Genomic DNA, 17,948 nt, shown 5'->3' with positions numbered 1-17,948 from the left:
GGCACTGGCACTATTTTTAAAGGGCAGCTAGCCCTACCGGTCAATTTAAATTTTTAAAGATACAGCCCCCAGAATTTATTAAATAAATTCTAACGCCCCTTTTCCACCTCCCCCATAACAATTATATTAACTATTTACCCTCCCCCCACCCCCAAAACATTTACCTTTTAAATTTGACCTTCCCCCACCTCCAGACTGTACAATGTTTAAAGTTCACCCCTTCTCACCATCCCCAACACCCATTACGTTTATTTGACGTCATTCCACCACCCCCCCACAGCACTGAAAATATTAACTCCTCCCCCCTCCTCACCAGTGTGACATTAGCTTTCCCCGGACGGGGATTTGAAGGCACAGAATCGAGGCAGGCCCGGAAGATTGAAGGTAAGTTCATTTAAATTTATGCATGTTATTAATTTAAATATTGAAATCCAGATCCCGTTGAGCAGCAGCCAGGAGGTTGCCATGAAGCCTTGCCGCCGCTGGGAGGTTCGGGCCCAGCCCTCCCACCGTCGACCTCCATGGCGGACCCCTGCCGGCCCCATCTTTCGGTTCCCCCCTGGCATGGATCCCAATGTGGAGGACTTGGTAAAATCCAGCCCTGAGGTTTGGTACTTCAGATTTAGTCTGTGGTCAGGGACAGGAAGGTAAGGCAGGTTTGGGGATCCAGAAGGTAGCAATGGAGGGGCCTCAGACCTTGCACTTGTCCAACAGAGTCAATATTCTTCCAGCTTGTGTGGACGACAGCAGGGACTGCAGGAAAGATGAGCAAACTGACCACAGCACCATGGTGCAGGGGGCCATTCCAGTGGGGTGAGTAAAAAGAAATGTCGTTGCAGTGGGGGACTGTATAATTAGGGGGATAGATACTGTTCTCTGCAGCCAAGAGCTTGAGTCCCAAACGCTGTGTCGACTGCCCAGTGCCAGGGTTAAGGACATATCCTTGGGGCTGGAGAGGAATTTGGGGTGGAAGAGGAAGAATCCAGTTGTTGTGGACCAACAACATAGGTAGCACTAAGAGAGAGGTTCTGCTGAGGGAGTATGACAACCTAGGGGCTAAATTCAAAAGCAGAACCACAAAGCTAATAATCTCTGGATTACTACCTGAGCCACGAGCAAACTGGCATAGGGTAAATAAGATCAGGGAGTTGAATGTGTGGCTCAAAGATTGGTGTGGGAGAAATGAGTTTTGATTCATGGGGCACTGGCACTAGTACTGGGGAAAGAGAGAGTTGTACTGTTGGGGCAGCCCTCACCTGAACTGTGCTGGGACCAGTGTCCTGGCAAATCATATAATTAGGGCTGTAGATATGGCTTTAAACTAAATAGTGGCAGTGGAGGGTTCATGTGAGGGGTGATTTGGAAAGTTAAAGAGAAAGGACAGACTAGTGCAGGCTAGCAATATGGGTAATGATAACCAGAGTGTGACAGGAAGGGACAGAGCACACAAACATAACAGCACACCAGCAAGTTAGGTCAGAGTAGGGAAAATGGTAAAAAGACAGAATTAAAGGCTCTTTGTCTGAATACACACAGTATTCATAACAAGACAGATGAATTGATGGCACAAATAGAAATAAAGGAGTATGATATGACAGCCATTGCAGAGACCTGGTTGCAAAGTGACCAAGGCTGGGAGCTGAATATTCAAGGGTATTTGCCATTTTGGACGGATAGGAAGAAAGGAAAAGGAGGGGGTAGCTTTCCTAATAAAGAATGAGATCAGTACAGCAGTCAGAAATGATCTTGGCTCAGAAGATCAAGATGTAGAATCTTTGGGTGGAGATTTTAAAAAGTGCAAAGAAGTCACTTGTGGGAGTAGTTTATAGCTACACTGTAAGACAGAGTATAAATCAAGAAATAATGAGGGCTTATAAAAAATGTACTGCAGTAATATTGATTCGACAAATCAAATTGGCAAAGGTAGCCTGGAGGATGAGTTCAAAGAGTGTATTTGGAACAGTTTCTTAGAATAATACCTTGTGGAACCAACCTGGAAGCAGGCTGCTTTAGATCTGGTATTGTGTAATGAGACATGATTAATTAATGACACCAAAGTGAAGGATCCCCTAGGCAAGAGTGACCATAACATGATAGAATTGCACATTTAGTTTGAGGGTGAGAAATTTTGGTCTGAAACTAGTGTCTTAAACTTAAAGAAGGGCAATTACAAGGGTATGAGGCCAGAATTGCCTAAAGTGGACTGGGAAAATAGGTTAAAAGGTAAGACAGTAGAGAAGCAGTGGCAGACATTTAAGGAGATATTTCATAACTCTCAACAAAGATATATTCTATTAAGATTGAAAGACTCTATGAGAAGGATGCATCATCTGTGACTAACTAAGGGAGTTAAGGATGGTATCAAATTGAAAGCAAAGGCATACAATGCTGTGGAGATTAGTGATAGGCCAAAAGATTGGGAAAACTTAAGAAACCAACAAAGGATGACAAAAAAAAATAAAGAGGGAAAAATTAAGAGTTTGAGTGTAAAATAGAAAGAAATATAAAAACAGATAGTAAAAGCTTCTACAAGTATATGAAAAGGAAAAGAGTAGCTAAAGTAAGCATTGGTCCCTTAGAGAATGAGACTGAGGAATTAATAATGGGAAATAAGGAAATGGCAGATTCTTCAAACAAGTATTTGGTATCTGTCTTCACAGTACAAGACACAAAAAGAATCCCAAGATGCAAGTGGCGCAGTGGTTAGCACCGCAGCCTCACAGCTCCAGCAACCCGGGTTCAGTTCTGGGTACTGCCTGTGTGGAGTTTGCAAGTTCTCCCTGTGACTGCTTGGGTTTTCGCCAGGTGCTCTCGTTTCCTCCCACAGTCAAAGACTTGCAGGTTGATAGGTAAATTGGCCATTATAAATTGCCCCTAATATAGGTAGGTGGTAGTGAAGGTGGGGATGTGAGCAGATAATAGGATTCATGTAGGATTAGTATAAATGATGGTTGATGGTTGGCACAGAATCGGTGGGCCGAAGGGCCTGTTTCAGTACTCGATCGCTAAATAAAATAAATAGTAGAAAATCAAGAAGCAAAAGGGATGGAGGAAATTAAAACAATTACTATCACTAAAGAAGTGCTAGGAAAACTATTGGCACTAAAGGTTGACAGGTCCCCTGGACCTGATGGCCTGCATCCTAGGGTCTTAAAAAAATGGCTGCAGAGATAGTGGATGCATTGGTTGAAATCTTCCAAAATTGTCTATATTTTCTAAAGGTCCCAGAAGATTGGAAAACAGCAAATGCAACACCCCTATTCAAGAAAGGAGGGTGACGGAAACCAGGAAACTATAGGCCAGTCAGCCCAACATCTGTCATTGGAAAAATGCTGGAACTAATTATTGTGAAGGAAGGAATAGCAGGACATTTAGAAAATTATAATGTAATCAGGCAGAGTCAACATGGTTTTACGAAACGGAAATCATGTTTGACAAATTTATTAGAGCTCTTTAGAGTTTTTTAATTAGAGGATGTAACAAGCAGGGTGGATAAAGGGGAGCCAGTAGATGTAGTGTATTTGGATTTCCAAAGGTGTCACATAAAAGGTTACTGCACAAGTTAAGAGCTCATTGTGTTGGGGATAACATATTAGCATTGATAGAGGATTGGCTAACAAAAAACAGAAAGTTGGGATAAGTGGGGTATGTTCAGGTTGACAAACTGTAACTAGTGGAGTGCCACAGGGATCAGTGCTGAGGCCTCAACTATTTACAATCTATATTAATGACTTGGATGAAGGGGCCGAGTGTATTGTAACAAAATTTGCTCACGATACAAAGACAGGTAGGAAACCAAAATGTGAGAAGGGTACAAAGAGTCTGTAAAGGGATATAATTAGGTTGAGTGAGTGGGCAAACATTTGGCAGATGGGGTATAATGTGGGAAAATGTGAGGTTGTCCACTTTGGCTGGAAGAATAGAAAAACAGAATATTATTTAAATAGAGAGACAGCAGAATGCTGAGGGACCTGGGTGTCCTTGTACATGAATCACAAAACGTTAGCATGCAGGTACAGCAAATATTAGGAAGGCAAATGGAATGTTGGCCTTTATAGGAACATAGGAAATAGGAGCAGAGTAGGCCATTCGGCCCCTCGAGCCTGCTCTGCCACTCAACTTGATCATGGCTGATCTTCTATCTCAGTGCCATTTCCCCGCACTATCCCCATATCCCTTGATATCGTTATTAGAAATCTATCGATCTCTGTCTTGAACATACTCAAAGACTGAGCCTCCACAGCCCTCTGGGGTAGAGAATTCCACAGATTCACCACCCTCTGAGTGAAGAAATTCCTCCTCATCTTAGTCTTAAATGACTTACCTCTTATATTGCTACTGTGTCCCTTGGTTCTAGACCCCCCCAGCCTGGGGAAACATCCTTCCTGCATCAACCTTGTCAAGCCCTGTACGAATGTTGTACGGTTCAATGAGATCACTTCTCATTCTTCTAAACTCGAGAGAATACAGGCCTAGTCTCCTCAATTTCTCCTCATAGAACAATCCCGCCATCCCAGAATTTTCTCTCTCAGACGGTCATGAGTCTTTGGAACTCTCTTCCTCAAAAGGCGGTGGTAGCAGAATCTTTGAATATTTTTAAGGCAGTGGCAGATAGATTGATAAACAAGGAGGTGAACGGTTATCGGGGGTAGGCGGGAATATGGAGTCGAGATTACAATCAGATCAGCCATGATCTTACTGAATGGCGGAGCAGGCTTGAGGAGCTGAATGGCCTACTCCTGCTCCTAGTATGTATGTATGCTCGTATGTTTCTGGGAAGATTGCACTGGTGGGTGCACTGCTGGCAAGTGCAGGCTCGGGACCCCCATTTGGTCCTGACGCTGGGGTCCCAAAGCCCACAGGAAAATTCGGCCATTGTGTCCTGTTCACAGCTCACAGTCCCACCTAGATATCAGCTGTGGCTCAGTGGGTCACACCCTTACCTCTGAGTCACATGGTTGTAGGTTCAAATCATATACCAGGACTTGAGCACAAAAATTAAGCTGATATACCCAGTGCAGTATTGAGGGGGTGCACTTCTTTGAATGAGATGTAAAACTGAGGTCCTGTCAGTGCTCTCAGGTCGATGCATAAGATCCCATGGCACTATTTAAAGAAAAGTAGTCGGGTTACCACTGGTGTCCTAGCCAATATTTATCCCTCAATTAACATTACAAAAATAGATTATCTGGTCATTAACACATTCTTATTTGTGGGAATGCGTGTGCGAATTGACTGTTGCGTTTCCAACATTACAACAGTGACGACAGCCAATTCTGTACTTTTCAATTGTTAAGTGCTTTGGGGCATCTGGTGGTCATGAAAGGTGGTATATAAATGCAAGTCTTTTTCTTTCTAGCTTTGTATTGTCAGCACTCAGTTCTCTCAAGTCATTAATATAGATTGTAAATAGCTGAGGCCCCAGCACTAATCCTTGGTTACAGCCTGCCAATCTGAAAATGCTGCATTTATCCCTAGTCTCTGTTTTCTGTCTTTTAACCAATCTTCTATCCATGCTACTATATTACCCGCAACCCCCAATCTCTTATATAATATTAACAAGAAACACAGGAAATACTCAGCAGGTCTGGCAGTATCTGTGGAGAGAGAAGCAGAGTTAACCTTTCAGCTCGGTCACCCTTCATCAGAACTGTTCTTTTCAAGTCTGTATAGTGGGACAGATGCCCCTGGTCACACATCAAAGAATGGGTCGTCCACCTAGGGATATGTGAATTTGATTGACAGCTATTTCTGAGATCTTTGAAAAGGCTTCTGGTAGGCAAGTCCTCTGTGATTGACAGCTTAGTGAGCAGAGACCTCAGCTCACAGACTTACATTCTCAGTAAGGAGAGACAGGAAATTTGGAGCACAAAGGAAGCACGAATGCAGGAGCGACAGGGATTCCTGGTTTAAGTTCTGTGCTGGTCTGATGAGCAGAGGAGGACTAGTGTGAGGTTATAGCAAGTTTACACGTGTTTAGAAATAATGGGACTGACCTTCCTGTTCAGCACTCAGTAGGAGTGCCTAATATGTGGCAGTCTTGCCCAGCCCCAGAATCCAGGATTTCTTGCCCCAAGTGCAGCCCCTGACAAGGCCGAGTGCCAGCAGTTAAGCTAGGAAAATAAGGGATAGGTTAAGTGAGTGGGTAAAGACCTGGCAATTGGAGTATAATGTGGGAAAGTGGGAAATTGTCCACTTTGGCAGGAAGAATAAAAAAGCATATTATGTAAATGGTGAGAGATTGAAGAGCTCTGAGATGCAGAGGGATCTGGGTGTCCTAGTGCATGAATCGCAAAAGGTTATGCAGGCACAACATGTAATTAGGAAAGCTAATAGAATGTTATTGTTTATCGCGAGGGGAATTGATATTGGTGTGACCACATCTGCTTTACAGGATATTGGTGTGACCACATCTGGAGTACTGTGTACAGTACTGGTCTCCTTATTTAAGGAAGAACGTAAATGCATTGGAGGCAGCACAGAGGTTTACTAGACTAATACCTGGAATGGGCGGGCTTTCTTACGAGGAAGGATTGGGCAGGCTAGGCTTGTAGCTGCTAGAATTTAGAAGAGTAAGAGGCGACTTGATTGAAACATATAAGATCCTGAGGGGTCTTGACAGGGTGGATGTGGAAAGGATGTTGCCCCTTGTGGGACAATCTAGAACTAGGGGTCACTGTTTAAAAATAAGGGGTCACGCATTTAAGACAGAGTTGAGGAGAAATCTTTCTCTGAGGGTCGTGAGTCTTTAGAATTCTCTTCCTCAAAAGGCGGTGGAAGCAGAGTCTTTGAATATTTTTAAGGCAGAGGTAGATAGATTCTTGATAAGCAAAGGGGTGAAAGGTTATTGGGGGTAAGTGGGAATGTGGAGTAATCAGTTCAGCCATGAACTTATTGAATGGCGGAGCAGGCTTGAAGAGCCGAGTGACCTAATCCTGCTCCTAATTCGGATGTTCATATTAATTCTTTAAAATGTCATTCTCAGGATGTGGGCATTGCTGTCGAGGCTGGACTTTATTGCCCATTCCTAATTGTCCTCGAGAAGGTGGTGGTGCGCCTTCTCTTGAACTGCTGCAGTCCGTGTGGTGTAGGTACACTCACAGTGCTACTAGGCAGGGAGCTCCAGGATTTTGACCCAGCGACAATGAAAGAACTGTGCTATGTGTCCAAGTCAGGATGCCGCGTGACTTGGAGGGGAACTTGGAGGTAATGGTGTTCCCATGCATCTGCTGACATTGACCTCCTAGGAGTTAAAGGTCATGGGTTCAGGAGATGCTGTCAAAGAAGCTTTGCCAAGTTCCTGCACACCAATGGAGATCAGAAAACAGAAGATCCCAATTGTTCTTCAGGATCATGGGATGGCTGCAGCAGGGCTACTTCAATATCCTGGACCCAGCAGTCTCAGCACTAGGCTGCCCAGCATGCTTTGCGATCAGAGAATAAGACAGCAGGCCAAGATCAACCTCCTGCATGGAGGAAGCTGAGCATTTTCCAAGGTCAAAGGCCACAAATACCAGCCTTTATATTGAGAGAAAGTGAGTGGTGTCTTTGTTGCTTTCCATATTAATTGATGTGGGGAAAAGGTGTTTTACATTGTGAAATGATGTGCTTTTCATCATCTCACTCGTGTCAGTGAAACCATTGGTGCTTTGAAACCAGTGTTTCAGTTTGGCAAGATTGTCCATTTTCCACACACTCTGGAAAGAGATGAAAATTCATTGCAAGGATAACTTATGGAATAGCGCAGCAACCAAGCCTGTGTCCCCAAGGATATGCTAACAAGTTGTACATATCGAAACCATAGAAATTCCTCTATCGTAGTAAAAAATGAATTAAGTCAGTGCAAAACCTTTCGGACCTCTTTCTGGTGAATAATCCAAGGGGAGGAGCAGTTTTGAATTTGAGTTTTATGGGATTTTTGATACATAGCAAGGCCTGCGCAACTGATTAGCCAATAAGTACATTGTCTGTGATAACGTTGGTGAAGCACTGGTAAACCATTGCAAGAAGCAGCTTCCATGAATTCAGCTCCCTGTGATCTTGAGCGAACTGTCTTAATTTTTCTGTTCCAGAAAGCCAGACAGTGAAAAAGAGAAAAAAGATTGACTTGCATTTATATAGCACTTTTCACAACCATTGGACATCTTAAAGTGCTTTACAGCCACTGAAGTACTTTTTGAAATGTAGTCCTGTTGTAATGTGGGAAACATGACAGCTAATTTGCATCAAACTCCCACAAACAGCAATGTGATAATGACCAGATAATCTATTCTCTTGTGATGTTGATTGAAGGATAAATATTGGCCGGGACACCAGGGCTAACACCCCTGCTCTTCTCCAAAATAGTGCCATGGGAGCTTTTGCATTCACCCAAGCAGGCGGAGGGGCTTCAGTTTCACCCAAAAGGGTACACCTCCAACAGTGCAGCACTCCCTCGGTACTGCACTGCAGTGTCAGTCTTGATTTTTGCACTCAGGCCCTCAAGTGGAAATTGAACTTAGAAACTCAAAGGCAAAATTACTACCAACTGAGCCACAGCTGACACTAGGTAAAGGATAGAACTGGAGCCTAATCTTTATACACTAAATTTTTATTTGCAGAGACACACATTACAAGCATGCGTCTCCAAACCCAACAACCACAATTCCAATCTACTCCTATTTATAGCAGCATTAGTGAATCCCCAGTTAATGCCCAGAAAATTAAACTAATGCATAAAATTAAACACTCAATTAGTGTACAATTAACATTCATGCCCAGATACTGGCACTGACAGAACAACTACTGCGGAAAAAGGCAGGCGACATACCTATCTGCTAAATATTAACAAGGGATATAGCAGCTGTGATGTTATAAAGCTGAGGGTGAGAGTTGTGATGAGAATTCTGACTTGTTCCCATTTCATAAACATGCTATTTGGGCAATCAGGTGCTAAGTATGCCACAGGTAGGACATGTGACCCTTTGAGGGCGGATGGATGTGCTAAATGCTTGACCTCTATATAACAATCTCTGCACAAATCATGCAGTAATGCTAATGAATCCATAGTACTATTTAATCATCTTTGACATTTCAGCAAACCCAATCACTTCATTTATGAAGAAATGCGCCATTAACATTTTCATTCAGTGGTTGGAATGAAAATAATATGGGAAGAGAGATTGAAAAAGCAGTGTTTACCTCACTTTCACCTGTAGTCTCCCCCCAGGAGAACATCTTGGTCATAAACTCTACATCTTTTGTTGCTGAATCCACTTTCGCAATGGCATCCTCATATTGTTCAACCTGCTTCTTCAAGCAATGGATATTAAACATCCTATAGGGTAACATTGTATATTAGATACTTGCATGATTATTTGCAACCTTTGACTTTCAGTTCTCATTATTGACCAAAGGATGGGATGTCTCACTGGTCACTACTGCTCTAAGACATGAGTTTTAGATTTTGTGTGTGTGCATAATTAACATTATTCAATCAATATAGTATGTGTTAATTTCATATTTCGAAAAACTTATGAAGCAAAAAAGACTGATGCTGTGGTGAGACTCTAAGGTAAATGACAATTTAAAAAGTCATGACAGACATCATTAAATTCACAAATTCTGCTTTAGATTGTTAAAAATGACTGATTAAACTATGTAGTACAATGTTGACTAATCATGAAGCTGCTTGTTGCAGTTAAGCTCACTAATTAATTGGAAATTATTAGCCTGCAAATGGAATTTTCCAAGAGACACCAACATGGGCCAAATTAAACTACAGTTGGGCAATGCAGTATGGTTGAGTAAAGTATATTCAGTAACAATGTAATCTGTGGACTGTGGAACAAACTATCTGTCCAGAAAATGTTCTTATGAGGACAAATTACTCCCATCTATTCTTAAAGCACCAGGTAATTTGAATCATGCAACACAGAATGAGGCCATTCCACCCATCATGCCTGTACCCACAGCCGAGTCATGTATAAATTCCTGTATGTGAAGGAGATCTCATAATGGAGCACAAACCTTTTTAAAGGCCTCAACGGTTGGTTTAAAGTCATTTACTGCAATTAAATGAAACAAATTCATAAATAGTTACACTATACAGTGTAGAAGTGGCCCACTTCTCCAATAATTAACAAAGGACAAACAAAAATTCAGATGAGAGGTTATCGATCTGAAACGTGAACTCTGTTTCTCTCTCCACAGATGTTGCCTGACCTGCTGAGTATTTCCTGAACTTTCTGTTTTTATTTCAGATTTTCAGCATCCACAGTTTTTTGCTTTTGGACAATCAAAAATTGTTTGGTACACAGGAACTGAAATTGGCATGAAGGTTTCAGAGATGAAATTCCTTGCACAACAATCAAAATTAGGTGGGAAAATATTCCCAGAGAACTGCTAAAATTAATAGAACTTTTGCTCTCTTCAATGTGTGGGATAACAACACTGAGGAAACATACCTGATTAGCCATCCAGCTCAGATGTTGGATGGGCAGGTGCACAGTGAAGTTCATCTATCCTGCTCCAATGCACCTTAAAGTCTGGATTTAAAGAGCACTTCCTGCTGTACAGATTACTCTCCTTAGCAACTCCATGGAGTCAAACTGAGCTGGACCAAGGACAGCAGCATTGTATTATGGGATCGCTCCTACCAGGCTCAGAGTGGAGATGTCTCGACTCAATATCACATCCAGCAGAGAGAATAAAACTTGGTCCTTTTAATCTGCTCCACTCATTAACCTCATTTTCAAAACTCAATGGACAGTTCATAACCTACTACCACACGCACTTCCCCCCACCCCACTAATTCTGATATCAAACAGTACAAATATAATTTGCTGTCAGTGTTTAGATGGCAGATCATGGCTCAGCCTAGTGTTCTCAACTGCAATTTCATGTCCCACTCTAGAGACTTCAGCACATAAACCAGGCAGACACGTCAAGTGTCTTTTGGGTGAAATGTTAAACTGAGGCCTTTCTGCCCTTTTAGATGGATGTAAAAGATCCCACAGCACTATTTAAAGATTGGGGAATTCTTCCTGGTGTCCTGGTCAATATCTTTCCCTCAACCAACATCAAACAGACTATCTGGTCATTAATCTCATTGATGTCTATGGGATCTTCTTGGGCACAAATCAGCTGCCGTGTTTCCCTATATTACAACAGTGACTAACTACTTCAAAAATACTTGGGTTTAAAGTGCTTTGGAATGTCCTGAGGTCCTAAAAGCTGCTATATAATTGTCGGATCTTTCGAGTCTTACTTATTGCACACTGGAGTTATAGGAAGACTGTATTCTATTGCAGGCATATTATACTAAAGATGGTCAAGGGAGAATTCCACATTTACTGGTCTCTCAATCAGCCTTTATATATTTTATGCAATAGGAATGAAATTTAAAGAGCAGAGATCGTGAGGTTCTCATCCAATGGAACCATGAAGAGCAGTAATGATTTTAAGAACAGGGCTGCCTTGTTAGTGCTCTCCCTTCAGAGCAAGGTGCAGTCAAAGTGGCTTCTCAGGGTACAGGTGGAAGTGTCCAAAAGCAAGAATAGGATGACGGGTGAGGGCAATATTTTATAGGAACATAGAGACAGGAGCAGGCCATTCAGCCCCTCAACCTGCTCTGCAATGCACTATTTTGTAGGCTAATTTGTACCTCAACTCCATTTACCCACCTTAGTTCCGGATCCCTTGATATCCTTACTCAACAAAAATGTATCGATTTCAGTCTTGAACACTCCAATTGACCCCTAGCGTCCACACAGAATCCAGACTTCCGAAAAGTGAAAATGTGTTTCTTATTTTTCCTCCCACATGAACTGTAATTTTAAAGTTATGTCCTCTTGTTCTCAATTCCCCCACCAGAGGAAACAGTTTCTCTGTACTTACCCTATCTGAACACCTTCGTCAGAATACCCCTCAATCTTCCAAACTCAAGGGTACAATATTATGAACAATATGGAGAGCTTTTTTTTTTACCAGTACCAGTCTTGATTACATTTTTTGTTTTTCTAGAAGATGTAGCTATTTTTCGGAAATAAAAATTGAACTAATCCTTTCCTGTTGCAAAACCAAATGAAGATTAGCTAGCTCATGTCCTCTGGTGGGACTCAGTGATGGTGTCAGCCATGGATCAGTGCGTAGCCCTCTTCCCTCTAACACAGAAGCTTATGGGTTCAAGCCCCACTCCAATGTCCCCTCTCAGGTGGATGTAAAAGAGCCCATGGCACAATTTGAAGAACAACAGGGGAATTCTCCCTAGTGTCCCACCTAATATAAATTCCTCAACCAACATCACTGAATAAACAGATTACCTGGTCATTTACCTCATTAGCATTTGTGGGAGCTTGCTGTGTGCAAATAACTGCAGAATATTTGACATTACAACAGTGACTACCCTTCAGAAGTACTTCATTGGCTATAAAGCACTTAAAAGCATCCTGAGGGCAGGAAAGTGCTATATAAATGCAAATTTAAGTCTTTCTGAATTGGGAGTTTTGTACAAACTGTGCTGTCATAGAGTCATTGACAACACAAAAGGCGGCCATTCTGCCCATCAAGTCCATACCAGCTCTCCACAGAGCTATGCAGTCAGTCCCACTCCCTGGCTCGATCCCAGTAGCCCTGCAAGTCTATTTCTCTCAATTGGCCATCCAACTTCCTCTTGAAGTCATTGATTGACTCCGTTTTCACCACTCTTGTGAGCAGTGAGCTCCAGGTCATTACCATAAGTAGCATCACACTGGACACTGGCTTATCAGCACCAGGATTGTCCTGGGACCTGGAAGGTTTCAGTAGTAATGGAATGAGTCTTGGAGCAATGGAAAACATCAAGAATAACTTTGATGTTAGAGTGCACCAAAAATCCCATTCTTGTAACTTCATCTATATGTTTACAATTTTTTATGTGTTCGTTCTTGGGATGTGAGGATCACTGGCAAAGCCAGCATTTGTTGCCCATCCCTAATTGCCCTTGAGAAGGTGGTGGTGAGCCAATTTTTTGAACTGCTGCAGTTCAGGTGATGTAGGTACACCCACAGTGCTGTTCGGAAGGGAGTTCCAGGACTTTAACCCAGCGACAGTGAAAGAACAGCAATATAGTTCCAAGCCAGAATGATGTGACTTGGAGGGGGACTTGCAGGTGATGGTGTTCCCATGCATCTGCTGCCTTTGACCTTCTAGGTGGTAGAGGTCACCGGTTTGGAAGGTGCTGTTGAAGGAGACTTGGTGAGTTGCTGCAATGCATCTTGTATATGTTTAGTTTAGTTTAGTTTAGAGATACAGCACTGAAACAGGCCCTTCGGCCCACCGAGTCTTTGCCGAACATCAACCACCCATTTATACTAATCCTACACTAATCCCATATTCCTACCACATCCCCACCTGTCCCTATATATTTCCCTACCACCTACCTATACTAGGGGCAATTTACAATGGCCAATTAACCTATCAACCTGCAAGTCTTTGGCATGTGGGAGGAAACCAGAGCACCCGGAGGAAACCCACACAGACACAGGGAGAACTTGCAAACTCCACACAGGCAGTACCCAGAATCGAACCCGGGTCCCTGGAGCTGTGAGGCTGCAGTGCTAACCACTGCGCCACTGTGCGTCGGTGGTGGAGGGAGTCAATGTTTAAGGTGGTGGATGGGGTGCCAATCAAGTGGGCTGCTTTGTCCTGGATGGTGTTGAGTTTCTTGAGTGTTGTTGGAGTCGCATTCATCCAGGCAAGTGGAGAATATTCCATCACACTCCTGACTTGTGCCTTGTAGATGGTGGACAGGCTTTGGGGAGTCAGGAGGTGAGTTACTCGCCACAAAATTCCCAGTCTCTGAACTGATCTTGTAGCCATCTGGCCGGTCCAGGTACATTTCTGGTCAACAGTGATCCTCAGGATATTGAAAGTGGGGGATTCAATGATGGTAATGTCATTGAATGTCAAGGGGAGATGTTAGATTCTCTCTTGTTGGAGATGGTCATTGCCTGGCACTTGTGTGGCGTGAATGTTATTTGCCACTTATCAGCCCAAGCCTGTAGGTTGTCCAGGTCTTGCTGCATGGGGATACAGACTGCTTCATTATCTGAGGAGTTGTGAATGATACTGAACATTGTGCAATCATCTGCGAACAGCCCCACTTCTGACCTTATGATTGAAGGAAAGTCATTGATGAAGCAGCTGAAGATGGTTGGGCCTAGGACACTACCCTGAGGAACTCCTGCACTGATGTCCTGAGGCTGAGATGATTGGCCTCCAACAGCCACTTGTGCTAAGTATGACTCCAACCATCGGAGAGTTTTCCCCCGATTCCCGTTGACTCCAGTTTTGCTCAGGCTCCTTGATGCCAACTCAATCGAATGCTGCTTTGATATCAAGGGGAGTCTATCTCACCTCTGGACTTCAGCTCTTTTGTCCCTGTTTGGACCAAGGTTGTAATGAGGTCTGGAGCTGAGTGGTCCTGGCTGAATACAAACTGAGCTTTAGTGAACAGGTTATTGTTGAGTTGGTGCTGCTTGATAGCACTGTTGACGATATCTTCCATCACTTTACTGATGATTAAGAGTAGACTGATGGGGCGGTAATTGACCTGATTAGATTTGTCCTGCTTTTTGTGGACAGGACATACCTGGGCAATTTTCCACATTGCCAGGTAGATGCCAGTGTTGTAGCTGTATTGGAACAACTTGGCTAGGGGCACGGCCATTAACCATTAGACTTTTCTTCATAACTCAGAGGCTGAGAGCATAATCTGTTGGGTAGAATGAAAATGCCTCTTTTCACCCTGTCTGTAAAACCGAAACTTTTGCTCAAGTGTTATCATTATTGCAGCAAAAGGGGCAACCAATTTGTGCACAGCAAGCTCCCACAAACAGCAATAAGATAAATGACCAGACAACCTGTTTTAGTGGTTGAGGAACAAATGTTGACCTGGACACTGGGAAAACTCCCCTGTTCTTCAAATAGTGCCCTGTGATCTTTCACATCCACCAGAAAGGGCAGACAGGGCGTCGGTTTAATGCCTCATCCAAAAGAAGGCCCCTCAGACAGTGCAGCACTCCTTCAGTAGTGCACTGGAGTTACAACCTGCATTATGTGCTCAAGTCTCTCGAGTGGGGTTGAACCCTCAACCATTCCATGTGGCAGCGAGTTCCACTTTCTCACCACTCTCGGTAAATAATTTCCTCTTAAATCCTTTATCTGATCTTTCAGTGGCAATTTTATGCTGTTGCTGTCCCTCACTCTCAAATAGTTTCTCCACAAATATATAGACTATCTCTTTTACAACAAAGATAATACACAAACATTGAAAGGTCACACATACATGGTCTCCTGTGCTGTAGTAAATCTCTGATCAACTCTATCAATGTCCTCCTCAGTTTCGCGATTGTACTGGAGAAGGGAAACAATCTGTTCTTCCAACATTGAGAAAATGTCCAGTATTTGCTGTGGGTCCTTAAAATACAGCTCACTGTCCTTAGAGTGGAATAAAAACAACAGGTTAGCCCACATTTCAACAACAACCTCTATTTACATAGCACCATTAGTGTAGTTTAGTTTAGTTTAGAGATACAGCACTGAAACTGGCCCTTCAGCCCACCGAGTCTGTGCCGACCATCAACCACCCATTTATACTAATCCTACACTAATCCCATATTCCTACCACATCCCCACCTGTCCCTATATTTCCCTACCACCTAACTATATTAGGGGCAATTTATAATGGCCAATTTACCTACCAACCTGCAAGTCTTTTGGCTTGTGGGAGGAAACCGGAGCACCCGGAGAAAACCCACGCAGACACAGGGAGAACTTGCAAACTCCACACAGGCAGTACCCAGAATTGAACCCGGGTCGCTGGAACTGTGAGGCTGCGGTGCTAACCACTGCGCCACTGTGCCACCCCGGTGTAGTAAGACCACCCAAAGTGGTTATGAGGCATGTTGAGGAATCAATTATCTGTGTTAGATAGAGAGACTGCAATAGGATATTCCTAATATAAAGAGTGGCAAAAGAGTCATTCAGCAACACTTCATTTACTTTTATTGAAAAAGAACTTCCTTTGTAGAAATTCATTAATATCTTGACAATACTTTGGCAGATTGACGTCAAAAAACACAGAGATGAAAACTTGCTGATTGGTGTCAGTTTTATTCTGGTGTGGCTCCACATTACCCAAATGTAAAGACACTCCACACATTCCATTTTATTAAGAAATATTTTGCTAATGGTAAGGGTGATCATTTCATCACCCTAAAGTCAATCAAACTTCTATAAAATGTAAGGTTATCATTCCAAATCTCCCACTGGTTTTCATCACATACCCCAGTAGTTAAGTTGTTGTTAGTGTTATGAAGCCCTTTAAAGAGCTGCATCAGCAGCATTCAGAGAACCTGGTCAGGTGTAAGTGAGTTCTCAGAGGCAGATGTTGGCTGACAGCAGGTAGCCTTTCTGAGCTAATTGATGCTAAACCTGGAAGTTTGGGTGGGACTGACCATCGGCAAATAGTTGGAAATTCCACAGTATACGTCTAAAGAAAGGTAACAGTCTGCAATTTATTGTCGCAGACTGATGAGAACTGTTCACAGTTACCAGAAGAATGTTCTAGAAATGCCTCTATAGCCCAGAGTCTGAATACCTATCCCACTCACATTTCCTCACAAAAGTGTTAGAACACTGATTATCTTCAGTGAAAAACATACAATAATTGTTGAAATGGAATTTGTCACATGATCTGGTAAATATATCTCTTCTTATTGACAGACCACACAATCCACAGACCTGAAAAGTTAACACTGTTTTTCCCTCCACAGATGCGGTCAGACCTCCTTAGTGTTTCCAGCATTTTTGGTTTTTATTCCACTATTTTGTTTGCCTTGCCTCACTTTTGGATATCTTTGTTGTTTGACATTAACAGGTTTAACACCCTTTCTCGGGGTGGCTCCATGATCCAACGCTGCCAGAGACCATGGTTCGGAGAGTTGGAACTACGATCTTGTAGCTCCATCTCTGATCCAGCAACCCTACAACACAGTTTCCCCTGGAATCATGGATTTACCTCCCTTTCTTTAGACGTATACTGTGGAATTTCCAACTATTTGCCGATGGTCAGTCCCACCCAAACTTCCAGGTTTAGCATCAATTAGCTCAGAAAGGCTAGCTGCTGTCAGCCAACATCTGCCTCTGAGAACTCACTTACACCTGACCAGGTTCTCTGAATGCTGCTGATGCAGCTCTTTAAAGGTCTGCAGCAGACATATTGGTACCAGCCTTGGCTCAGTAGGTAGCACTCTTGCCAAGTTTGCAGTCCAATAATGTTTTAGAAATAGTTGGAGTGTCACTCAAGATAGGATCAGGGAACAGCACCTTATCGTTCAATTTGGCACCTTACAGCTTTTCAGACTCAACAGTGAGTTCAACAATTTCAGATCATATCCTCTGCTCTTTTTTTGTTATTTTCTGTTTTTGGATGACAGCTGTTGGTGAGGATTTTGCTTTTTCCATTTACGTCTCCTCTAAACATCTATTGTTTCTTTACTTATCTCATTATCATTTACTTTTGCCTTGCATCATCATTCCTTTTGTCATTTAATCCCCCCTGCCTTCCACCCAATTGCAGACCTTCCCTTTTGTTCTTCCCTTTGCCAAGCCCCACCTTTTCCCAACCATTGTACTTGCTTAATAAAGGTATTTTCTTTACTTATTCAAACACTTGTAAACATCACCCCACACTTATCTGAATGTACAAAACATTTATAACAAGGTTGCGTTTGCTGACAACGCAACCACTAGGTGGCACTGCAGTGGCACATGTGCAAATGCTGCCTTTGCCACGAAAACGTCACAGTCTGTGACGTTAGGCAGCTGCCAGGACTAAAGATGGCGCTGCTCAAATAATCACACAAAGACAACCTAGACACAATGGCAGGAGGGAGAGAGTGAGCGGGCCGGCCATGGAGAGAGCG

General features: G+C 43.0%; 1 protein-coding gene across 2 annotated transcripts in view; it reads right to left on the bottom strand.

Moving 5' to 3' along the window:
• Nucleotides 1-17,948, bottom strand: part of LOC137384629 (coiled-coil domain-containing protein 38-like) — a 136,358-nt gene that overhangs the window by 21,836 nt on the left and 96,574 nt on the right. For both annotated transcript variants that reach the window (XM_068058776.1, XM_068058777.1), the window contains exons 11-12: nucleotides 15,308-15,459; nucleotides 9,181-9,316 (exon numbers count right to left, since the gene is read on the bottom strand). In XM_068058776.1, coding sequence (XP_067914877.1) covers nucleotides 9,181-9,316; nucleotides 15,308-15,459 — 288 coding nt within the window. The remainder of the gene's footprint in view (nucleotides 1-9,180; nucleotides 9,317-15,307; nucleotides 15,460-17,948) is intronic.

Source organism: Heterodontus francisci, chromosome 27 (genome assembly GCF_036365525.1).
Source record: "Heterodontus francisci isolate sHetFra1 chromosome 27, sHetFra1.hap1, whole genome shotgun sequence".
Taxonomy (NCBI): domain Eukaryota; kingdom Metazoa; phylum Chordata; class Chondrichthyes; order Heterodontiformes; family Heterodontidae; genus Heterodontus; species Heterodontus francisci.
This window is presented reverse-complemented; position numbering and strand designations above follow the sequence as displayed.